Here is a 25,566-nt window from a genome sequence, read left to right on the forward strand (position 1 = left end):
GCCAGATGATGGCTCCAGGGGAAAACTGGCTAAGTAGCATGAGGAGAAATCCACTGTGTTACTAAACAGGCAGAAATCATATGCATCAGCTGCAGATAGCTGGAGAACACGAGAGTATCAGCAGGGATAAACATCTGGCCTTACCTGCAGGTGGCTCCTCCTTGGGGCTGGAGGATATTGGGCTTGGATATTATAAATATAAATAATATACATTTTTAAATACTTTAAATATTATATCCAATATTGAGCTTGGTTATTATCACACAACTGGAACACTGCAATTGAGGGCTCTAAGCTTTTCAGAAGAGATAGGCAGGGAAGGAGGGGCGGGAGTGTTGCCCTCTATATTAAGAAATTGATAGATAGTGAAGAGCTGCTTCTGAGAAACAGCCACAGACAGGTTGAGAGCTTGTGGGTAAAAGTTAAGGACTGGCCCAATAAAGGACACCTTGTGGTTGGGGTCTACTACAGGCCACCTGATCAAGGGCCCAAGGCCTGTTGACGAGGCCTTACTGCTTCAGCTGTAAGAAGCATCATGCTCGCACGCTTTGTGCCTGATGGAGGAGGAATTCAACCACCTGGATGTCTGCTGGGAAAGCAGCACAGCAGGCTGTAAGCAAGCCAGGAGACTCCTGGAGTGCTTTGAGGATAAATTCCTAGTCCAGGTATTAGCCAAACCAACCAGAGAAGCATTACTGGATCTGGGGCTCACCAATGCAGACGAACTCATTAAAGAGTTTAAGACTGGAGGCAGTCTGGGCTGCAGTGACCACCCTGAACTTCAGAAGAGTGAACTTCCAGCTATTTAAAGACCTAGTGGATGAGACTCCCTTAGGGACAGAGGAACTGATCAGAGCTGGCAATTCTTTGAGGACACTTTTCTTAGAGTGCAAGAACACTGCATCCCCACTTGTAAGAAAGCAAGTAGGAAAATCAGGAAACTGGCTGGTCAGACTGAGGCACAAGAAGGAAATGCTCGGACAGTAGAAGCAGGGGCATGTGGCCTGGGAATGCCCTCCCACTGTAAGCAAAGAGCAGGTTTGAGACCACCTGATGAAACTGAACAGGTACAAGTCTACTGGGCCTGATGCCATGCGTCCCAGGGTCCTGAAGGAATTGGATGATGTAGTCGCCAAGCCTCTCTCCATCATATTTGAAAAGTTCTGGCAGTCAGGTGAAGCCCTTGGTGACTGGAGAATTGGAAACACCACTCCTATTTTTAGAAAGGAGGACGCGGGGAACTACTGAGCAGTGAGCCTCACCTCTGTGCCTAGGAAGATCACGGAACGGATCCTCCTAGAAGCAATGTTAAGGCACATGCAAGACAAGGAGGTGATCCAAGACAGCCAGCATGGCTTCACTAAGGACAAATCGTGCCTGACCAATCTGGTGGCTTTCTGCGATGGACTGATTGCATCCGTTGACAAAGGAAGACCTACCAATGTCATCTGCCTGCACTTCTGTGAGGCCTTTGACGCGATCACACATGACATACTGATCTCTCAATTAGAGAGACATGGATTTGAAGGGTGGACCATTCAGTGGATAAGGAATTGGCTGGATGGCCACAGCCAGAGAGCTGCAGTCAATGGCTCTATGACAAGGTGGAGGCTGGTGATGAGTGGTGTCCCTCAGGGGTCTGTCTTGGGAACAGTGCTGTTTAACATCTTTATCAATGATATAGTGGGATCGAGTGCACCCCCAGCAGATGATACAACAGAAGGAATGGACACCACTGAAATGGATTTGGACAAGCATAAGAAGTGGGTCCATGCAAACCCGATTCTTTACTCAGAGGGTGGGGAGGCACTGGAACAGGTTGCCCACAGAAGTGAAGGTGTTCAAGACCAGGTTGGACGGACTTTGGGTAACCTGATCTAGTGGGTGTCATCTCTGCCCATGTCAGGAGGATTGGAACTAGATGTTAAGATCCCTTTCCAACCCAAGCCGTTCTATGATTCTATGTAAAGAATAACCCTATTGTTCTTATACAAAAGCATTCTTTGTATTTCACTTGAAATGTAGTATTGTTTCTTTAGGAGTATAATAATTCCCAAAATATTTCACAACCTACAATTCAACTCAGCACAAGGCTGTTGCTAAACAGTTTGTGTTGAAAGATTTTTGTTTTATGGCTTTTTCAGTTTTGAAATACTAAGGTGACGTAGTTTCTTAATTGCAGATGCAGTTATAACCACATTAGTCCTAGAATTGGTATTACCTTTGCCTGTATTTCTAAAGTATTATAATTAGAAAGTGATAGATACATAAAGTCCCGAGTAATGACAGTATTTAATAATTTTGGTTATATCAGATGGGAGAGTATGCGAGATACAATTAACTTTAAGATTTTTGTTTGTAATAGATAGAATTTGTTGTTGGATGGTGGTTGTCCTACTGTCACCTGTACGGTCAGTCCTGCATCCAGATTCCCCTTCACGTATTTCCTACCTGACACTTCTTAAAACTCCCAAGGATATTTTGCGTTCCCATGAGGCCATATAGCCTTGTAACCCAGAATGTGCTACTGCAGATGAAACAAGACAGCACAGCGGACAAACACCAGAGCAGATTACATGTCGAATGCAGCTAACATAAAGCCCAGTATCCTTCATTAAAAGCAAACACCTTGCAGGAGGGGGCTGAAAACAGAGCATACGTGTATACTTCTTCTATAACTCTGCCAGTGTCCAACAGACGAGCTACCAGGTAAGACCACAAATTCATGATTTTATTATCTGAGAATTCGCATTCCCCTCGTGTCCAGGCTGCGGGGACAGCGGGCGCCCCCCCACGGCTGCCGGGCCGGGCTTGGTGCTCGGGGCGGGCCGGCTGCTGGCGGCGGTTCCGGCGGAAGGCGGCGGCGGCAGGGCCGCGGCGTGGGCCGGGGATGGTGCAGGATCCGCGGGGCGTGCTGGTGGCCGGGCTGCTGCTGCGGGCGGGGGCGGGGGCGGCGGGCGGCATCGTGTGCCTCTGCTCCCGAGCCTTCGTCGAGTGAGTGAGGGGTCGGGGTGCGGGGGGGGAGACCGAGCTGCTATAGCGGCTACGGGGGGAGGGGGGGGCAGGAAAGGGGAAGGGAGGGGAAAAGTGGGGGGAGGGAGGGGAAAAAAAGGCAAGGAAGAAAGGAAAAGGGGAAAAGGAAAAAGGGAAAGGGGAGGAAAAGAAAGAGGGGAAATAAATAAATAAAAATTAAAAAGGAGAAAGAAAAAGAAAAACAGCCGCGCGCGGCTGCGGGAGGGCCCGCTCGGAGGCGGAGGGAAGGGACTCGGGGACACGGGGAGGTGGCCGGGGCCCCCCAGGCGTTACGTCCCACCGAAACGACACCTTTCTGGCCCTAAAATGCCCTCTGAGGGGATTCTGCCTGCCAGCTGTGTTTTCTGAGCGCCTCTAGGCTCTTTACGTCAGGCTTTAGGGAGGCCTTTTTCGGGTTTTTCGTCGCTTTGTTTAATGGTGGCCAGCTGCATCAATGTTCCTCTTTATTTTTGTAGGGATCGGAAGTTATATAAGCTGGGATTAAAAGGATTTTATGTCAAAGATGACAATGACAGTACAGGTAAGGTAATGTACAACATGCTGCGTGGCCATATATTATGTGAGTTGTGTGTGGCTATTTGGGGTACAGTTGGACTGCGTAACCACTAGCCCATACCTTTGTGCCTATTTTTGGCATGCTTTTCTGTACTTTTGTTACAAAGACAGTTGTGAGTAAAAACGTAGCACGTATGTAGCTTTCAAGTCACTACAGTCTTGATGTGGAGCTTTGTGTCAAACCAGGCACGATGCTTATTTCTGCCCGCACAGATCTATCAGCTCACATAATCACTACCTGGTGCACAGAGCACGTTAGCTCACACATGTCTGACTTCTCTCAATTCATAATTTCACCTTCCCCAACTCAAAATTAATTCTATAACAGAAGGTCTTTAGATCCTTGGTGGGCCAGCTGGCAGCAATACAGTCCTCTGCCTCTTCCCTAGCCTAGGATATTAGCTGGTGCTGATGAATCTGTTGGGCCAGGATTAGGGGTAGAAGCAATGATGCTGATGTCTTGCAAGGTACACTATCATATGATGATGGCTTGGTTTGAAAGGAAGAAGTGTGAACAGAAAGGAATGTCCATAGAAGCTAAGGGTGAGTAGCACAGGGTACGTGGAGGAAATGTGAATGGAGTGAAGCAGCAGGATGTAAACCGTGTCTTTGTACATGTATAGCTGAATTCTGGTGAGAGTAATCAGTTAAAAGCAGAAGGATCTTGTGCTATAACTTAGCAGTAAATATACCCTGACCAAAAAAAAATCATAAATCTCAGAGTTTTATCAACTATACCATAAGCTTTTGTATTTTGTAACTTTAATGAGTATAGTCAATACACACTTGACTTTCTCAGTGGCATTTGTCATATACACATGCAATATTTTTTGAAAGTTTGATAGATACGCAAGCAGGGATTCAATAGTTGATCAGATGTTTTGGAGATGAATAGGTTCTGCAGTTCCAACAGTACATCTTTGTAAAATCATACCATCTTTGTTATTTTTGAAAGAATTGTAACGAAACCGGCAGTTTCTTGTATTTTAAGTTTGTTGTGATATGTGCCAAAACAACTACTTTAAAGAATTTTCTTTTTATAATACTGTGGTGGTGGGGTTTTTTGTGTTGCTTGCTGGGGATTGGTGCAGTTTGCTTCTCCAGTTAATGAAGTGGATGTGTGTGGTGGTTTGACCCTGCCTGGCAGCCAAGCACCACACAGCTGCTTGCTCGCTTCCCTCCTGCTCCATGGGATGGGGGAGATAATATGAAGAGCACGAGCAAGAAAACTCATGGCTTGAGGTAAAAGTGGTTTAATAGGTATGGGAAAGAGGTAAAAAGAAGGCAAGCGATGCGAAGGAAATTGCTTGTTACGTCTCATAAGCAAATGGGTGACCAGCCAGCCTCTGAGCAACAGCTGCCTAGGTAGCCAAAAACCCTTCTTCTTTTTCTACCCCAGGCTTTATTGCTGAGCATCACGTTATATGGTATGATGATCCCCGTAGCCAGGCGGGTCAGCTCTCCCAGCTGTGTCACCTACCAGTCTCTTGTCCACCCCCAGTCTAATGGCTGGGGAGTGCAGAGTGGGGAAAAAGAGCCTTGATGCTGTGCAAGCATTGCTCAGCACTAGCCAAAACACCGGTGTGTTATCAACACTGTCCTAGCCACAATTCCAAAACACAGCACTGTCCAGGCTGCTGTGAAGGAGGTTAATTCCATCCCAGTCAGACGCAGTTTTGGCTGTTGAAGTTGGATTTTGGTTTCTACTGTTAGTCATGCACATTAGTTCTCCACTTGTTTTTGCTTCCTGTTTTTGCTAAAAATGTAGTGTGTGCATTCCAGCCTGGGAGCAAAGGCATACAGAAATTGAGAACTGATTTGAAGTTGTATCCCTTCTTGTTTTGTAGGATGGCAAATGTATCATGCTCACGAAAAGGAGAAAATAATCATATTAAAATAATGACACAGTTGGAAAGTTTGGAATTCATGTGATAATATTGAGTTAATGGGAAAAAAATAACGTATAAAACTTTGCATTTGTATCAGTGTTACTGTTTTTTGATGTGCTAGAGCAAAAGATGAAAGATGCTGTATCTAGTAATAGCTTCCCATGTACTTAAGAACTTTAAATGGCAAAGAAAGCTTAAGAGATGATCCTGCTATTTTTTATAGGCCATTGTGTTGCGTGGAGGTGTCAATCAGATTATATTCACTTAATATAATTTGTTAATAGGGGAAGAACAAGCATCTGAGGAGGAAAACCGTTGTCCCAATGTGGCATTCAAGGTGGACGGTAATCATGGTCTGGCCCTGGAAGAAGTTGAACTAGACTCAGAGGCTGAGCTTATGAAGAGTATGGGATTGCCTCTTCACTTTGGCGGACAGTCAGCTCACAGGGACTTTGTGGTAAATCTTTATGTGCTTTATTTGTTCTGTTTACTTCGTCTTTCCAAATGTAGGGTGTTGTGGTTTAACCCGGCTGGCAGCTAAACACCACACAGCCGTTCGCTCACCCTCCCCCCTCCCTCTCTGGGATGGGGGAGAGAAATGGGAAAGTGAAGCCGGTGAGTTGAGATAAAGACAGTTTATTAAGACAGGAATATAATAATAACAATAATAATAATAATAGTGATAATGATAATAGTATTAATAATAATAATGTGTAAGAAACAAGGGATGCACAATGCAATTGCTCACCACCCGCTGACCGATGCCCAGCCTGTCCCCGAGCAGCCGGCCCCCCACCCCGGCCAGCCACCCCTATATATTGTTTAGCATGACGTCAGATGGTATGGAATACCCCTTTGGCCAGTTTGGGTCAGCTGTCCTGGGTCTGTCACCTCCCAGCTCCTGCTGCACCCCCAGCCTGCTCGCTGGCAGGACAGAGCGAGAAGCCGAAAAGTCCTTGGCCTGGTGTAAGCACTGCTCTGCAACAATTAAAACATCAGCATGTTATCAGCGCTCTTCTCATCCGAATCCAAAACATAGCACCCTACCAGCTACTAGGAGGAAAAATTAACTCTGTCCTAACTGGAACCAGGACATAGGGGCATGTCTACTCTTCAATTATTTTTGAGACTGCAGTTCACGGAAATGTATCAGAGCTGGGGTTAAGCGGCTTTGCTCAGGTACCTCTAGCGATGTATACCATCGTGGTCTTGTAGTTTGTAAAACCCATTTGCCAATTGGACTAGATAGGTTTGGCTGTGCTTTGTGCTTCCCTGTCTGTATTGCTTGAGCTGCTAAAGGGAGCTGGTTTAAAACAGCCATGGTAACACTGGTGCTCTGCTGCAGGACAACGTGTGTATTCCAAACTGAGCGTGTGTGTTCACATCATCCCCTTTAACCATTTAGCTTTAGGTAGTAGTAGAAAAAGCTAGTTACGTGCATTCCCCTTGTAGCTGATCTTCCGAAGGACAGGAGTTAGGCTGGGGTACTCTGCTTCCTATACAGAGCAGTTTGGCTCTAGAGGAAGGATTAAGTTTTGTGGGGGTGAGAATAAGGTAGTGGGATATTCACTGTGACCAATTCATAGAATACAGACCTCCCTAGAGTGAGAGCGCTTTTTTGCAGAGCACTCTGTTATTCTGACCTGATTAATTTGTTAATGTACAAGTTTCTCCTATTTACTGTTTTAAATGATGACGTTTTAATAGACCTTACAGGCATCTAACTTCAAGCCCAACGTATGCGTATGATTTGTGTTGCTATGTAGTAGTACTGCAAATAAGTCAAGTGAAAAATAATACATGTTTTTACTAGATTACTACTAAGTGGTGTGCTTTGCACCGTGTGTATTAACATGACATGATGAGGGATGTGAACAAAATATTAATGCCAGTTCTCTGAATCTAACTCCTTTACATTACACCTTATGCATTTGTCAGTGCAACAAAACTAGGGATTGCAGCCGATGAGGCATTTGGGGTAATATCCATACATTTACAGGTTTTTGGCCATGTGAGTTGTATATCCTCATCACCACCACCACCCTTTTACATGCCAAGTTTAATTTGGCAGTTTATTCAGAAATTTGGCAGATTTATCTTATAGAACATTGTGTTGTTCATGGATGTTTTTGCCTTATGTGTGTAAGCAGAGGAAGCCCCACTGAAACAAGTGGAGTTGTATTTGTTGAAACCTTAGTGTTTCCTTTCAGTAAGAGGTTTTTGTCTTCTGTTTCTGTGCCCCCCCAGCAGTCCTTGATGTTACTGAGTTTTACTGTTGAGCTCAGCCCAGTGACAACAATTTCTGACTAACCTCCCTTCAGCATTTTGTGCTGTTTCACATTGATGTATTTTCTTGTAAATCCCTGAGCAATGAATGACTTCTCTCCCAGCAGTCCTACTTCTGTCTTGAATTCTGACTTCTCTTGGTGCATCTTATTTCAGAAGCTCTCGCCGTTGTTTGTCACAACTTTCTCAGACATGTGAGCCAAAGTTACGCAGCTGGGCACTATCAGACCCATATAATCCTAAGCCCATTTTCTGGGGAGAAGGCTAACATTGGGGTTGCAATCAGAGGGAGGGTTACAACAGAAGCAGAAATGTGCATGCAGGGAGGACAAGAAAAGACTGCCTGTATGTTCTGGACTTCTAAATATGTTTATCCATTGTATTTTAGGCAACAGAAAAATATAGAAAGAGAAGTAACAAGAAGATTATGAAAAAGAAAAAGAAGAAAAAGGAATTACAGCAAAAACACAAGGATAAAATGGGGCAGGAGTGCCAGGATCAAGCTAATGGGGATCACAAGCAGTCCATCTCTGATGACCCAGCCCCAGCTACAGAGCAAAGTAAAACTGAAATTGTAAGTGAAGGGAACTGTGGAAGTTCAGAAACTCTTGCTAATGAGGCCTTACCCAGTGAACTTAAAGACAAATGGGAGAGGTACTGGAGCGAGTACGGAGAGGGCCTTCTTTGGCAAAGCTGGCTGGAGAAGCATAAAGAGGCCTCATTACCTGAGGCCACAACAGCCTCTGAGCCTTGGAATAGTCCAGACAAGGAGGAGTGGGAGCAGCATTACAGCGAACTGTACTGGTATTATTGGGAACAGTTTCAGTACTGGACAAGTCAAGGATGGACTACAGAGAGCTCACACAACGACAGCATGGAAGTTCACGGGCTAACGCAGGAGGCAGATCTGTCAGGAAAAAAGGACCTTGTTAGCCTGGAGGCTGAAGGCAGCGAAGTGCTGAGCTTGGAGCTGTCTCCCTCTCACACCAGAAGTGAGGAAACACTCACTTCAAGTGCTGAGCCCCATAACGAGATAATCTCTGGGATCTGTAATTTAAATCTGAATTTGGACAAAGTGGAGCAGAGCAGTGCACCTCTGGCAGTAACCCATGAAGACCCCCAAGAGCACGGTTCCTCTAACAGTGAATGCCAGTGTCTTTGTGCTTCAAGCCAGAAAGAGCCCTGTGATGGAGGAACCAGGAAAAGAAGTGCATCTTGTGAAAATAGAAGTATTAACCAGTCAGGTAATACAAAATCGCCAACATTGATTCTACCAGTATATTCCTAACTGGTTGCATACAAAAATATAAAAAACAAGTCTATGTCTTTATTATGCCATTTTAAAACATGGATTGAGTATTTTATGTAAAGATTGCATAATTAATTCCTTCTTTCTTCTGATTCTCTGGTACATCTCTCTCCTCTCTAGCCTGTATATTGAATGTGTTCTTCAGGCACAAGTGATTTTAACACGACATATACTTTATAAATCTCCTAAATGTACGACAGAAAGTGGTGAGAGAGCATTGTTGGTGCTTACTGATTTATTTATTTACTTTAGTATTGGTGTTGCAGCAGTGTCATTCAGCTGATGTTTTTCTCACTGATAGTCTGAAAAAAATGGAAGAAAACTCAGGTTGATGTTTTCATGAATCTGACAAATTTAAAGACAGCTTATATTTCCAAAAATGTTTCACAGATTTTTTTTCAGATTTTTTTTTTGTTGGCAGGTTGTTGGTTGTTTTTTTTTTGTAGCTTGTTTTCCCTTCTGTCTAAAAATGCCATGCTTGAAAATAAACTCTTGTTGTGTTGTACAAGTGGACAACCGTCTGTTACTGTGGACCAGATGACTCTCAGAGGTCCTTTCCAGCATTAAGCTGTCAGTTAGGCAGTGAGCTGCAGTCATCATTACAACCCCAAATTCATCTGTGCACAACTAGTGCTAACAAGTGGAAGTGCCAGGTTGTAGACAAGCACAGTGAGAGGCAGAGTCTGTGCCTTACAATACTGGAAGAGTTTCCTTGAGGGATGTACAAGATTGGGCTGCAGACGTTTTAGCCAACCAGTTCAGTATGCAGAGAAAGGAGATGGCTGTCCTGTTTGCTGGTTTGATAAGCAGCAGTGTAACAGCTTTCCTGACTGATGTATGCTTTCTTCTACTGAAGAGGAGGGGTGAAGTATGTGATTAGCATCTTGGGACTTTAGTTTGATGCGGAAAACCTCTGAGTCTGTTGCTAGTGACCTTCTAAGGAAGGAAGAAGCAGGTGTGCTCCCATCTTCATCCGACAGTAGAGTTGAAATGACAGAGATGAAAGAAAAATCTACTTTCCAACAAGACATGAGAGAAGGTGCTGGAATCCTCTGTTATTAAACCTATGTGAATGTCTTCACGCAGCTAATTAACTGAATACTAAGTTTAAGAACAAGGAAAAAACTATTCGGAATTTGTATCCCGTAAGCATTTTATTTTTCTTGGAGATCTGAGGTATTTTGATGTCAGTCCTGCTTAAGGTTATTAACTCTGCAGTGTAACTAGTACTGGAAGCTTGTGTTAGTACGTTGTCCCTCAAATGAAGATAGGTAAAGATCTGGATGGTTTGGCACCTGTGCCTTATTTGTCAGATTCGGATATGTAGAACATCTTAACTGTATCTGCAAGTGTACTATGGGGATGGGAAGATCTGGAATTGATCAGGCAAAAGGAAAACGTGATCTCATCTTTTTAGGTTCACAGGGGTCTTGTAACTCGTGTAGTTCAAATGACAAAGAACAGTTGCTGTGTCGTGACACAAATGAAGATGAAGAAGAAGAAGAGCCTCCTGAAAACAGAGTTGCCAAAGTTAAGAGAAGGTAAGTCATGACATTTAGACCATCTTTTTTCTCAAATTGTGATTTATAGCATCTATTTGTTTGATCAAGATGGTGAGTTAAAATGTCAGTGCAAACCCACATAGTCTTCCATCACTGCCTACCACTTTACCTGGCAAGAAGCAGCAGATATTTCTTCTTTTCCATTGCTGTATGAAAAGAATGTATGGCCTCGATGCTGAGTTGTGTGCAGGGTGACAATACCTCGTGTCACTGAAGTATATAAGATTGTTAAATTGGATATGATGATTTGTTTAGGTCTAGTTAATGCAGAAGGTCTGAGAACATTATTAAATATTTTGTATTGTTTAAATTAATTATGTGCTGCCAATAAAGTGCTCAGTGCTGTGACAATCATAAAATAGCTAATCTCTGCCTTGTCACAGTTTTTTTCTTTCCTCTGTTGCAAATTTATAACCACAAAGATGATGGGATGGCTCTTTTTTCTCTAGTACGTTTACAAACTCAAAGATGAGGGGAAGAATGGAATTATCATCTGCTAATGATGTTCCTTTTGTTATAACATTTTGCTGTTGCCATAGGATTAATAATGGATAAAGTGATAGATAACGTAATAGATGATGAAGGTAATTTGGAAATCAGGTGAACAAATGCTTTGTGTTCATCCGTTCTGCGTAGGGCTTGGTATTAAACGTTTTGAGAAATTATTCAGAATAGCTGGAATATTTATAACCCCTATGGAAGGACATAATGTCCCTGGTGTTGGATAAAAAGAGCTTATGCATATAAATAGGCTAGTGTTATCTGCCTTTTTTGGTTTCAGCAGTGTGTGGGAAAAATTACTGAAATTCACATTTAAGTGGTGTCAGTATAGGAGTTTTAGTAGCATTTCTTTAAAATAATAGTGGGTGGGTTTTGTGGTGTGGTGTTTTTGTTTTTTTTTTTTTTTCTACCAGAAATTAACTTTTTGGTCATCTGTGTTTTTTCCTAGCCATGAACTGGATGTGGATGAGAATCCAGTGGAAGATCCTGAGGAAACCTGTTCTATTTTGGGTTTCAAGTGTGGCACAGGACAAAAGTAATTGCTTATGAGGAGCTCGGGGTTTCTTCACAGCAAGTCTGCTCTGTTAATATTATTTAAATAGACCGTTCATCTCCATTCCAATTTTGTTAAACTTCTTGAAGATAAATGCAAAGTTAGTCTTTGCACTGTAAGCTTGAAACTGTAAGCTTTAGCAATAGAAATCCAAAGTTACAGAGATGAGTTAACAAAAAAACAAACAAGAAAAGCACTTTGAAAGACGGACATAACTCATAGTGTACTTACAGTTATGTAACTGCACATGACTGGATAAATAACTGAAATGGCCACTCAGTTACTTAAATTAGGGATGCTTCAAGTCTCAAACTGTTAACGGTCCTCTTAGTTTGGAGTCTGTGGGCTTAGATCATAATTTCTAGATGTTTTATTTGTTGGAATGAGGTTGCTTTATGCTAACAAAATGATAGTATGTGAATAAAGCATTGCCATGTTATTGATTAGTGAAATTTCATTGTCAGTAGTGTAACGTAAAGATATGGTCATCAGTGCCATTGAAGAAACATTGTAGGACACAGCTAGAGTGTAGATTAAGTCTAGGGCTTCTTTGTGATGTAAGTTGTTTAATACAAACATATATGTTTCAGAGAGGAACATGTCTTGTATCTGACACTCTGTTCTACTTCATAAAAACTAATTACGTGAAATGCCCGTATTTCTTTTTTGTTGTTTGGAAGTGTGTTTACCAAGGTACGAGAGTACCTGTTTTGAAGGTTCTTTACAGCCACCAACATGATGCTTAATTTTACAAATCAAGATTATTTCTCCATTTCCTATTCTTCTTAAGTCTGGTCTGGGAAATTTTATCTACCCAAAGTTACGAGTCTATTTGCCAAACAGGGTAAACGTTTTCACAAAACTACTTCAAAAAGGTTTAAATGTTTTCTTGAAGGTATGTCTGTTTTGCAGCTTTATCCAGTTATACGTGTTTTAAAAGAATATTTAGATCAACAGATGTCTCAAATATTTAGGTCTAACTCACGTTCTGTAGACATATACATTCATGTTAAAGCTTCCCAATTGGAAATGGGCCAACTAAATCTTTTTTCTTATTTTCAGGTATGATGGAATTCCAGATTTTACCCACCGAAGTGTGCAGTACTTGGAGAAAAAAGCAAAACTCAAGTCCAAATTTTTGGACATGCGTAAGCCAAGGAAGAGTAAGAACACACACATCTTCTTTACAGAAGAACCTGAAACATCTTCCCAAAAAAATAAAACTCTGAAGAAGGTGGGCTTAATTGTTAGTGTTGCTGTAGTTCTATAGAATTGTCTGTTCCCTTGAGCTGTTGTTGCATTATGGAAAAAAAAATGCACAGAGTAGGTGACACTTTTTTTCAAGTGCCAGTCTGATGCTCTTTATTCTTCTTTTGCTCCCCACTCTACTCCTCATCCTGCTTAGGTGAAAGGTAGTTAGGTTAGAGTGGATATGGAAAGGCATTGGTGGATTCTTGTCAGTCTGTTAAGAGGAATGGTGAAGTTACATGGAAGTCATTCCTAATGTCTGGGTGCATCATTCCTTTAGAGGAGTGCATAGATTTCTGTAGCTGTTAAAAAGAAAAGGTATCTTTGGTCTTAAAGTGGATGTGAGGACATTTGTTAATGTTGTCATTTCAGTTATGAGGAAAAAAAAATTGTATATATTAGTGTATTTTATGCAAATCCCTATTATTAATTTTAGTTGTTGTTTCTTTCATGTAAAAAACTGCACAGGACTTCATGTGTTGATTGCTCAAATGAGGTGTTTGATGGAACATCAGCAACAGGATTGTTCATTCTGTAGAATTTCAGTTACTGTTATTTAGTCCTGACCCTCTGTTGGTTTTTTTAGTGATACCAACATTCTTGCTTAGACCTCTGTCTGCGTATATTTCCAACTATGACTTCATTCCTTAAAGTAATTGAGTCTCTTTGAAATGTTACCTCAGATTGTAAATGTTACTTTGCATTCTTGTGGGATTCTTGGCGCTCTGTAATACCCCATTGTAAAACATTGTTTTCTGGTGGTGACAGTGTATATTGTCTTGAACTCCAGTCCCATTGCTGTAATTGTGCATCAAAAGCTTGGTCACTGTGGTCTTGCACCTGAAGCCAGCCTTGCCTGAGGAGCACTTTGATTATGTGAAGGAAAAAGGTTAGAAATTTCCTCAGACTTTCTGGTAAAGAACTGTCCTAGGCCTAGTGCCACCCAGAGCAACTAAGGTTAAAATTGAGCATCTGCATATACCGTTGAAAAGTTTGAACTGACATCTGTATGTTGGCCAGGATGTAATGCTGAGTTACCTACTGTGCAATAGATCTGATGCACGCACCATTTGGTACATCTTGGAGGTGAGGCAACTGATGTGTGAAGGTTATTTTACATGTTTATGCTAACCTGGAAGGCAAAATACAGCAGTTTGGAATGCAGATCAGAGAAAAAAATAGTTAATTAAAATGTAGTAGACTTGGTCAGCTGTGCTCTGGCAAATCTGACTATTTATATTTCAGATATTATTTGCAAATGATTCGCTGTTGATATTGTGGAGTTTCTGTTTTGCATGTAGCTAGTATCTGGATACCAAAGACAGCTTATTGTGAAAAAGTTGTGCAAAGGGAGCAGAGCTAAAAACTTGAATGTTTTTGGTTTGCTTGTTTGTAGATATTTTACTTTTTTCAAAATTGGAAGACTGCATCCATGGTAGGTGATTTTGAACTGTAATGCTTTTAAACTGCCCTATTTGCACCTGGTTACCAGCACATCTCACAGTCTGTGGTATTTGACAATTCCAGGTGGAAGAGTTCCTGAAGCAGGTTAACAAACCTGTTGAGGAAGCCGCGTCCCAGAAGGCCTCTCCTCAGGATAAAGTGGAGGGGTCGTCCACAAGCAGCGACTCGGAGGATCAGGAAAGCGTTACCACCACACGGAGTGTGAGATTCAACATTCAAAACCCTGAGCCCCTGCCTTCCAGCGTGGGTGGTGGTGAACCTGGGACAAGTAAGCCTGAAGAGGAAGCAATGGTCAGAACAGCAAACGGTGCAGATTGCCAGGGCACGGGGAAGCCGGAGTGTGGCTCTGGAAGGGAGCTGGTCCCTCTGGACATACCAGATTATCTCCGGGAAGAAACAGAGGATTTGAGCCCAGGTATTCCTAATTCCTACAAACTGGACATGAATTGGCAATTTCTCTCCCAAAGTACGGCATTGCGTGGTATTTATTTATGCTGTGTAGTCAAAAAGACTTCCTCGGTCCAAGTGGTAATTTAGAGCTGTACCAGTGAATGTAACTTGTTCCTGGAGCGCTTAAATCCTATGTCTCACCTTTAATTTAGATAGTATTTCTTTATAGATGAACAGTTATTGTTAATCTTATGTGTGGTCTAACAGGTCTCTTGCTCACGCAACTTTTTCTCCTGTACGGTAAGAGTGATTAATTTCAGGTAGAGGCATGGACCATCCAATTTTGGGTTCACAAATGCACCTGGCTGAGCTTTAGGCAACATGCATTGTTGAAATTTTTTTTCTAAGAAAAAAAAGTCATTTATTGTGTGAACCTGCTTATTTAACACTTGGAAAAAAACGAAATGTGATTATTCAGGTTTCCGCATAGAGTTTAATCCTTTCCACAGTTATGTTAGAGTTCTACTGCAAAGTTCTCATCTAGATTGGTTCTTACTCCTTTTTTTATATATGGACATGAAACTAATCTCTGATCCATTTGGTTGCTCACTATGGAGAGCTTATTGCCGTCAGTTGAAGATCATGTCTTACCTGTTAACTTAGATAATGGGTGAAATCTTTTCATTTTAGGACTGTTACAGATGCATGATAGATTACTTTATTCCTTTGTTATAAAGGATGCCCTTTTTTGACTTAAACCACAAATCTGCATAATCTGGCAGACAGTAATAAAGGTCATTTAGTAGTGTTGAACATTTTATATCTTGACTCTTATCTGCCTACCAGTTGCATTTCTAGTCTATGAGAACAGTAATTGTTAACTTTTGCAGTGTCTTCCAGTTGTAGATGAAAAAGGTACTGCAAAGAAGAAGGAGAAAAGAAGGAAGAGAAAGAATAAAATTGCATTGGGATCTATACCTGCTGAGATTGCTGCAGATCCTGAGCTAGTCAAGTACTGGGCACAACGTTACAGGCTGTTCTCTCGGTTTGATGAGGGGATCAAACTAGACAGAGGTGCGTTTAGTACAAAGTACACTGACTTGGTGATATAAAATGTATCCAAACTGGTGACCCTTCTTGCAGCTTATTACTAATTTTCTTGCTAAGTGGAGTATTACTGAGTGTGCGTTTGCAGCTCTGGATAAATTCCATCACCCACTGTGCAGAGAAACAAAAAATCTAAGGACTTCCTTGGAGCTTGTAGTAGAGCTCCTAGCATGGGACACCCCTCTTTCTGATAGTCCTGATGCTTGCTGATGATCATACCCAAATAATACTTGATCAGGACTTTTTCAGAAACTGGATGACTTTCTTTATTTCCAGATGATCTTGGAGGTCGTTTCCAAATTTAATGATTCTGTCGCTCTATTCTATATATCTTATGAAATAATTTTGTGAAAATTTGAATTGTGCTGATGAATGTAATTTTTTTCTGTTAAAATAAAAAGTCTTTCAGCAGTCATTTTCAATGTCACATTTTTCCATGTTTACATGGAAACCACTTCCAAATCATCAGTTCATAGGTAAATGAGGAATTAGGATTACTACTTTGTATTTGTGTGGTGTTTTTATACGCCTTTAATTTCTAATTCTTTTCCATATAAACACATAGATTATTTGGCAGACAAGACACTGCTGTAAAGAAAATAATGTATAGTATGTAAGAGGATGTATTTCTGTTTTTATTTGTTGCAGAGCATAATTGTTAGATGTATAACGTTTTTTGCAGCTATGTTGGTGTGCTTTTCCTTGATAGGCACCAAGTTCAACAGCATTCTCTGAGAATGAGGCATATCTGTACTCTTCAGTGAGACTTTGTTTGCTTAGCAGATCCCTGGGCTGACGAGAGTTTATCATCTTGAAAGCCTGTATTTCCTGGTTGAATGCATTAAGCTAGAATTGCTGGGATTAATGCTAAACCTTCAGCTGTTTGTTTTTAATTTAGGTGACCTTGAACTAAGTGGCAAAAATAGACTTCTCTTCCCTTTGCAGAGGGCTGGTTTTCTGTTACTCCTGAGAAGATTGCTGAGCATATTGCAGTCCGTGTTGCCCAGGCGTTCAACTGTGATACGATAGTGGATGCGTTCTGTGGGGTTGGAGGAAATGCTATTCAGTTTGCTTTGACCTCGAAAAGAGGTAAGTAGGCATTGTATGTAGCACGCTACTTTGTTTCTTCAGTCGTTTTCCCTAAAAATTTGGGTATGGACTTTGTTCAATGATAATTTTTGTTCAGTGCTTCTGAAGCAACAGAATCTTTTTTGGTTCAACAGAATAGTAATAAGAGCTTTCTTTTTTTAAGAAGGACCTATAAAACTGTTATCATACTTTAAGTCAAAGTTGGATTTATGTTGTACTAGTCAAAGTTACTTTTACATGGCATAGTAACTAGTCCGTAGGATGCTCTGAAGAGTGATGATAAAGGTTAAGTTCTTTTTGCAGTGCCAGCCCGCAGCAACACCAAAAGGCTGCTGCTTTTCTCAACAGTTACGTTAGGTCTTTGCACTCAAAAACATGCTACATGTGAATAGTACTTAAAATACTGGAATGGGATCACCTGCAGGTTCAGCAGGACCAAATATAGAAAAGCGATGATAACTTGATACTGGTATAAATTCCTGTTGCCAGGTAATGAAACTGCAGTGAATCATGAGAGCACTTTCTGTAAAAATATTGACTACTTAATCCTCCTCTGCTCATCAAACACTCTGGTAAAATACCAGCTCAAATAACACTTCTGACTAATTTCTGAGCAAGAAAAATGGTAGTTTGTACTGCATTAAATTTGGTAAGCTATGATGCATTCTATAAATATTTTCTAAATTTCACATAGTTTCTTGTATTTCTTGGCTAAATATGTATGATTTTCTACTGCCCTTTTATTATAACTCTCTTGCTCTGTTGGGTACTCAGTTTTCAGTACAAAATGATCAGCCACAAGATAAGAGTTCATCTTTAACAGAGGAGAAAAATGAGTTTCCAATTGCCACTGTTTAAGCTGTTGGGCTCCTGCCAAGATGGAAGAGAGGAGGACTGCCTCCCGTAGGCAGACAGCTTTGCCTGTCCTGTACTTGAGCTGAGGTGGGGGATTGTCATGGTAGTAGATGTAAGACTCCCAAAACTCTAATGGCGTGCAGAGGCTTCCCAGTTCTGCAACAGCAACTGAGCCTTGGCTGTGGTGTTTCCATGCTTTGGTGTGAATGCAGCCATTCCTCTATTTGTGGAGCCTCTACGACAAAGTAGAGGACCTTCCTTCCCCTTTGAGGAATTGAAGCTTCATGTCTACTAGTGCCTACAAAATAAAGTCATCACTTAGCACATAAAATGAAATTACAGATGTGACTTGTATCTGGTGGCTGCATGAGAACATCTTCATTTTGAAGCTTCTACCTGGCAATTAGGTGGCGTCCACGTGGTGGTCAGATGGTTTGTGCGCTTCGCAACTCATGTTACTTGTGCATTTCCTCTCGTTCATTTGCAGTGATCGCTATTGATATTGATCCTGAGAAACTCAGCCTTGCACGCAGCAATGCCGAGGTGTATGGTGTGGCCGACAAGATCGAATTTGTGTGCGGAGACTTCATGGTGCTGGCTGCTGATCTGAAAGCTGATGTTGTGTTCCTCAGCCCTCCCTGGGGCGGGCCTGACTATGCCACCGCTGAAATCTTCGATATCCAAACGATGATCTGCCCAGATGGATATCCTTTCAAACTTGTGTGTCATTGTGGTTGTGATTTTCAGTCATTTATGTTTTTTCTCTTTCTACCCGTCTTCTTTTGAGATGGGCTTTGCCACATCCAGTTTGCTGACTGGAACTCGTGTAAGCTTTAGTTGAAGTTACAGGTGTACCTTGTTTGTTTAATTCTTCTCCAGCCTCAGCTATATTAAATCTAAACCTAAAATTAAATACTTTTATTGTTTTTTATTTGAAAGAATAATTGTCATATAGGGTTATTTTTAAAAGGAAGAAAAAAACTTTTAGAAAAATGTTCACATCTTCTAACTTAAAGTACTCATTGAATGTTTTTAATTTCTTTATAGGATTTTATTCCAAAAAACGGAACTGATCAAATAGGCGTGCGTAACATATAGGCAATAATTAGTCATATAAGTTATGACTGATTATGAATTCTTTTTTTAATGAAAACTGTCATGTACAATGTAAAGTAGCAGCTACTTGTGATGTGGGAAAGCATAGAGGAATACAAGCAAAATATTAACCCTTTTAATTAATGTATAAAATTTAATTAATTTATTCGCATGGTAGGGACCAGTCATTCAGTTGGGAAGGCATTAGCGTAATAACTTCATCAAATGTGAAGTGATGTTTTTCTTTTCCAAATAATCTCAGTTGTTTCTCCTTCGGCTAAATTATAGCCATATTTCTAAGGGTGAAGAAATTTTTGTTTGCATATGTGGGATGATTATGTAAAATGGATTAGAAAGCAGATATAAAACAAATGTACTGGCTATAAACTGCATTTCAATTTCTCAAATGCTTCTGTGCAGTCCAGTTAAATTTTCTAGGGAAATTAGTAATTTTTTAGCTTTCTAGTGAAATAATGGTGAAATAGTTTCTGCATTTAGACAGTAGTAATTTCTGCATTTCAGAACAGTATTTAACTTACACAGCCATTCCATTACTGCATAATAATGTAATTTGGGACATGCTTTCAGAATGAATGAATATATAACAATTTCTCCTTCCTCATTCTTCTTTTTTTCCTTTACTGGCTTCTACATTTGAAATTTTCAGGCTCTCCAAGAAGATCACCAACAACATTGTGTATTTTCTACCTCGCAACGCTGACATTAACCAGGTAGGTTACTGGATAACAGCTTGATAAATACAAAAAACTCATCTGGCTTAAAACCTAAATATTATAAGCAGAAATTTAAGATTTTTAAATCTGTTCAGCTGAATGTGTTGGGTTTTTTTAAGTTTGAACATTATATTAAGTGATTTCTGTGTTTCCTGTACTTTTGGCATATTTAGAAATGGAAGTACTAGGTTATTTCCATGTTTTTGAAACTGTTCCTTCATAGAGCAGCAGACTGGAAATACTTACAGACAGTCCAAACCCAGTATATATGAGTGCCAGACAGATACATTCATATAAAAGAAAAAAAAATAACCAGCTCTTACCATCTGATAAATTGCATGGCTTTCAGTTTATGAAGGAGTTGCAGGAAATCACTGTACAGCCTGATACCACTACTGTTACTGCTGTCATTTTGATTAGTATGTCAGTACATTCTCAAGCAAGAGACATATCAAGTGGGCCCATGTGAACCTAATGAGGTTCAACAAGTCCAAGTGCAAGGTGCTGCGCCTGGGTCAGGGAAAGCCCAGACATGAGCACAGACTGGGAGAAGAACTCACCGAGAACAGCCCTGCAGAGAAGGACTTGGGGGTTCTGGTGGATGAAAAGCTCAACATGAGCCAGCAGTGCGTGCTTGCAGCCCAGAAAGCCAACTGCGTCCTGGGCTGCATCACCAGAGGAGAGGCCAGCAGGGTGAGGGAGGTGATTGTACCCCTCTGCTCTGCCCTTGTGAGGCCCCACCTGGAGTGCTGCATCCAGGTCTGGGGCCCCCAGCACAAGAAGAACATGGACCTATTATAGCAAATCCAGAGAAGGGACACAAAGATGATCAGAGCTGGAGCACCTCTCCTGTGAAGACAGGCTGAGGGAGTTGCGGTTGATCAGCCTGGAGAAGAGAAGGCTCCAGGGAAACTTCATTGTAGCCTTTCAGTACGTAAAGCAGTCTTATAACAAAGATTGAGAAGACTTTTTACTTGGGCAGATAGTGATAGGACAGGGATGCCCCATCCCTGGAGGTGTTCAAGGCCAGGCTGGATGGGGCTTTGGGCAACCTGGTCTACTGGGTGGCATCCCTGCCAATGGCAGGGGGTTGGAACTAGATTTTCTTTAAAGTCCCTTCCAACCCAAGCCATTCAGTGATTCTGTGAATGTCAAACTCAGCCTCTTCTTTACTGACTGATATTAAACATGCCAGTCAAATACTTTTTAAGTAATTAGATGACTGTAGCATTTCCCCTGGGTGTCTGGTTTAGTTTCCTCTGTATATTTTTTATGTTAATTATGTCTTGTAGATTTTAAGCTAAGAAGGGAGCAGTAAGATGTTCTTCTCATGTGCATCATACCACAGAAATTTCCAGGATTATTTCCTGTTTTTTCAAAAGCTGTGTCTGACAGAGCAGAAGAGGTCTTCAGATAAGGTCTGCAAAATATTCTGCAGCAAACACACAGCTTGAGAAATAAGCTGAAATTCATGTGGCTTAAGTAATAGCATGCTCTTTACCTGTGCTTTGCGCAGGACTGTTTGTACAGTGGGTGATGATTTAATTGCATTTTATATTTCAGGCTGGTAAAATGTTGGTACCTTATGAATCTTTAAATGAGGACTTTAAGAAGAGTTTCTCTCGTTTCAATTTCTAACCATAGTGTTTTAACAACTGTAGCATTCCCACAGCGAAGAACCACCTCACCAGGCTTCTTCTCTACTCATGAGCGCTTGTTACTGGATTTACAAGTGGGCAAAGGCACCTATATCTGATGTCCCCACAAAAGCACCTAAGAGTGTAAGAGTGCTTTCCACAGCCCTGTGTCTGTTCCTGCTGAGCAGTTCAGCACCTGTATGTGGTTAGGTTAGGTGTTCTGCTGCCCCTGCATCTTGGTACAGTTGGTTCTGGATGTTGTTGGCATACTCAGAATATTCCTTGATGTACATCCAGGGGTACAGCTTTACATGAAGTGCTGAATTGTAACTGCTGTCACTCAGAGTCATGACTTTGTGGTCACAGCTTAGTTGTTAAAAGCAGGCTAGAGGGGTGGGTTCAGCTCAGTTGTCCAGGCTATAGGGTGTTCTCTGGTCCACAGCAGACTGCGTGCAAAGGCCATGGGTTTGGCTGCCATCATCTCTAGCTGTATTTAAGAGCGATGCCACTAAAAATCTAGAACTTTAAATCTCTAAAGGAAATGAAGATTTATCATTGAAGTTCTTAGTACAGATGGTTTTCTTCTCAGTTCACTCGTGATTTTGCCCACAGTCCTGATCCATCCTTTTCTCATGGATCAGACAGGGTGGCTTCTGCCCCAACAGCTACCTTGGCAGGGGTCTGTGAACACCCCTGCTAGTGTGCAGGGATATAGCCATGCTTGTGAACGTAGTCCATGAACACTGGAAGCCTATAAAAGTCTGAAGTAAATATTGAACTTTTTTTTTTCAGGAGATTAAAACCTGAAATCAGAATAACTTAGATAAGGCATTATTTGCTGAATAGATTACCCAGTGCCTTAGATTTGAAACTTGTAAGGTTTAAGGTTCATTTGTGATTACATTTCTCAGGCATGTCAGATTTCCCTCTTCTGTGTCCTTAAAAGTTCTCTCTTTGCATGTACAGGCTCATACCTCAGGCTTTCAGGTATCCCATGGCTGCCAGAACAGCCGGTCTGATAGGCTTAGCTTGGAAAGTGGCGGTTGTTAAAACTTCAGTACCTGCCTCATGTCTCTCACTGACCGACCTGAATCTACAACCAAGGTGTGCTTTGCCCATTTAAATAGATAAGGAGCTGATATAATTGCCGCTGCAAACCTTCATGCAGATATTTGTACTGTCTCTAAGCCAGTGGATCGGTGCGAGGTGGCTTCTCTGACAGCGGCTCTCAAGCTCCCATGGAAATAGATGCCCATCAATTGGAATCGACCTTAGGGCAGAAATAGTTCAACTGTTAATTATGGTGGTGCGAATTTAGTGGAAAACACGTGCTTCTTTTTAGAGTTAGGTAGCTAACGTAGGACAGGGGTCTTGCTGTGAAAGAAGCCGGTAGCTGACTTCAACTGAGCTGTTTCTGAGGGCTCTGCGTTCATTGCCTTCTTAGACAACACCCGCAACTTTGTTCCGCGTGGTTTTATTCCAAAAGCAGTGCTTACCGTGCCTGCAGGCATGGCCTTGTCTGTGTCAAGTTGATCCTGAGGAGAGAGGTTTTTTCTTAGGCTGAATTTCCTTACAAGATTCACTGAGTGTAGGTGGCAGGCGAAGAGCAAGCTTCTGCACTTCTGCCTCGAGAGGGAGCAGCGAACCAGTGGAATGCACTCGGTGTGCTTTCAAGCAATGTGAAGTGTTTCCCTTAGTTGTGTCAAATCTCCCGGTTCATAAGCATGTACTTGCTACAAAAATTATAACGCATAGGTCCATTTGTAAGTTGAATCAGTCTTTCAAAAACATTCTTTCTAGTTAGGGGAATATTCAGGAACCATGATGTGTGCGTGTAGGTAAAAGTAAGTTTGACCTACTGAGAATTCCTTCAAAGTAGGAAAGAATTAGAAATCGCTATCTCAAATAGGCTTGCATATTTAAATAAAAATTATGCCATAGCAAAATTAAGTGAAAATGTTTGATATATACTTGGGCAGTTGAAAGCCATTCTTGCCTTCTGTGAGCTATTAATTAGGGTACTTCTATGAGTTGTTAATTAAGGGTACTAATTTAAGCTGATATTAGTTGAAAATAAATGAAAATAGAGAATATACATGCATTGGCAAAATTCTGATGAAAATTTCCTGCCCTTGTTCTGCTGTTGATTAACATGAGGGAACCTGAAGTCAGGGAACATTCAGCCTTTCCGGGCATCCTCATCCTTCCCAGCTGGTTCATTTCCACCAGATCAAGGGAAAGAAAGGAGGTTCCTGCAGGAGATCCAACATATGGGTCTTAAAACTTCACCCAAATCTAATGAAGACCTCTGTGAGTGATTTGAGAAGCCAGCTGGTTGAGACTGGTGAAATACTGTCTATGAAGTGTTCATTAAGCTGTGGAGCTGTGCTCAGCCTAATTGTACAGTGTACTTACCTCAGGGACCAGGATTTATCCCAAGTATCCTGCTTTCTTGCACAGCCTGTTTTCTGTACCGAGTAACGCATCTGTATCTTTGTATTTGCAGCAAAGAAAGAGGAATCTGGGATTTGTTGTTGTGGAAGCTTCTTCATAATGGTGGGATAGTTTCTTTTCAGCTCATTGCAGAAGGCGTTCCATTATGTAGGACACCAAAATGTGTCCTGCTGCGTGGTCACGTACTCGTGTAGCGATGCTGTGGCCTGTTCTTCTAAGTGACGTGAATTGAGGTGTTTGTCTTGTCACTTGCTGTCAGAATGGGGTCTTGGCAGTACGATGGCTTCACCCAAAAAATGGGTGAGGTGCATATGCTGATGATGTGTGAGACACGTTACCACATCAGCATCTCCACCAGCCTAGACAGCTCGAGCGATGGTGTACTGGTGAACTGGGGGTTCATTACTTACCCTGCCCATGGATAGTTGTCCACTCAGTTATTAATTGTTATGAACCTTAGAGCAGAGAAAGCAAATCAATTCGAATAATGTTGGCCTACTCTTAAGACAGAACACGAGTGATTTTGCTAAATGAAGGTGATTCTGAGAATGAAATTCCTAATTATTACTCAACTTGAGAGCTGTCTTTTCAGATGAGAAAAATTGTTCCGGTCTATCCAAGATCCAGTCTGTGGCAGAAGAAAGACACTGCAATTTGAAAGATTTGCCAGTGTTCGGAAGCCTTATGGGTAGATCAGATGAAGCTGTAATGTATACACATTGTCTCTAGGAGGGATCTGGCTCTGTGGCTCTGCTCAGCAGATTACAGCCACAACGCTGTGAAGTCGCATCATGGACCTTATTAACGTGCTACGCAGTTTTTGTACTAACAGGATTCGTGTTGGTATGGGGTAGGAGAAAAGACTTAAAGAAAAAACAAGGAAGTGTCAAGAATTTTTCAGAAGTGGGATAACTTAAAAAACAGCCGCTCTTCAAAATTCAAGTCTATTTCACAATCAAATTTTGATATAGTTCCAGTTTCATAAACAGGAACTTATAATACTGAAAATAATGCATTTGCCTGTTAGACTTGCTATTAAAGTCCTGCAATATTTCCCCATTTTCAGCCAGCAATTTTTTGACCTTAAAGTAGTGTAGCATGACAGAGGAAGAGGAGCAATGCTGCTTTTTTGGTAGTATGTTTCGAAGGATAATCTTCTTTCTTTTAGGTACGTTTAAATATTATTTCTTCATCAAACCATATGCAAAGTTTTACACTTCATAAAACACTGGATTATGTTCTTAACATAAACTTTACCATGAGCACAACTGTTAATTGCTGGCCACATTCACCATAATTCTGTAAATAGGACAGATCAGACAAGATACTTGTGTTTGAAGTTTACAAACAGAACAGCATAAGAGGCAAAACATTGCCAGGTGGGTATTTTTTTTTTCTAAGAAAGCTGCAGATAACTTACTGCTCAATATCTGCAGGAGGAGTTTTTCCCTGTCCTTAGAATTAGAGAATACCTCAAGGGTTTCAGCTTGTGCAAGGGAGAATCATGTTCTGTCTTTCAACTTTCGATAAATACTTTTTTTTTCTGAACGTTAGTCAAGGCTGTGGCAATTCAGCTAGCGTTCTCCATGACTGCATCGCTCTGATGGATGTCTCTGCTCTCTGAACCTTGCTAAAAGGAGGGGACGATGCTGCTTTAAGGAGCATGGGTCCACTGGAGAGGTATGGGACATACTTATGGCAGTCTCCCACATAATTCAGCTAGTTAACAGAACCTATGTGAACTGGCATCGTAATGCAAATTGGCAACCTCTCTCACTTAAGCTAGCAGGTGAATTAATTCTTTC

General features: G+C 41.4%; 1 protein-coding gene across 3 annotated transcripts in view; it reads left to right on the forward strand.

Moving 5' to 3' along the window:
• Positions 1-2,828: 2,828 nt before the first annotated feature.
• TGS1 (trimethylguanosine synthase 1) overlaps positions 2,829-25,566 on the forward strand; it is a 30,423-nt gene continuing 7,685 nt past the window's right edge. The window contains exons 1-13 of one of the 3 annotated variants that reach the window (XR_013946340.1): positions 2,829-2,994; positions 3,489-3,553; positions 5,762-5,934; positions 8,152-9,007; positions 10,490-10,613; positions 11,584-11,670; positions 12,751-12,922; positions 14,464-14,815; positions 15,691-15,864; positions 16,843-16,986; positions 18,329-18,545; positions 19,589-19,667; positions 20,963-21,088. Coding sequence is in view for 2 of the 3 variants with exons in the window: in XM_080579395.1 (XP_080435521.1) it covers positions 2,891-2,994; positions 3,489-3,553; positions 5,762-5,934; positions 8,152-9,007; positions 10,490-10,613; positions 11,584-11,670; positions 12,751-12,922; positions 14,464-14,815; positions 15,691-15,864; positions 16,843-16,986; positions 18,329-18,545; positions 19,589-19,667 (2,547 nt within the window). In the remaining variant the exon portion in view is untranslated. Of the gene's footprint in view, positions 2,995-3,488; positions 3,554-3,576; positions 4,831-5,761; positions 5,935-8,151; positions 9,008-10,489; positions 10,614-11,583; positions 11,671-12,750; positions 12,923-14,463; positions 14,816-15,690; positions 15,865-16,842; positions 16,987-18,328; positions 18,546-19,588; positions 19,668-20,962; positions 21,089-25,566 lie in introns of those variants that run through there. The other 2 variants (XM_080579395.1, XM_080579396.1) reach the window with 2 other exon arrangements.

This window comes from Anser brachyrhynchus (assembly GCF_964034855.1).
Source record: "Anser brachyrhynchus genome assembly, chromosome: 2".
Taxonomy (NCBI): Eukaryota; Metazoa; Chordata; class Aves; order Anseriformes; family Anatidae; genus Anser; species Anser brachyrhynchus.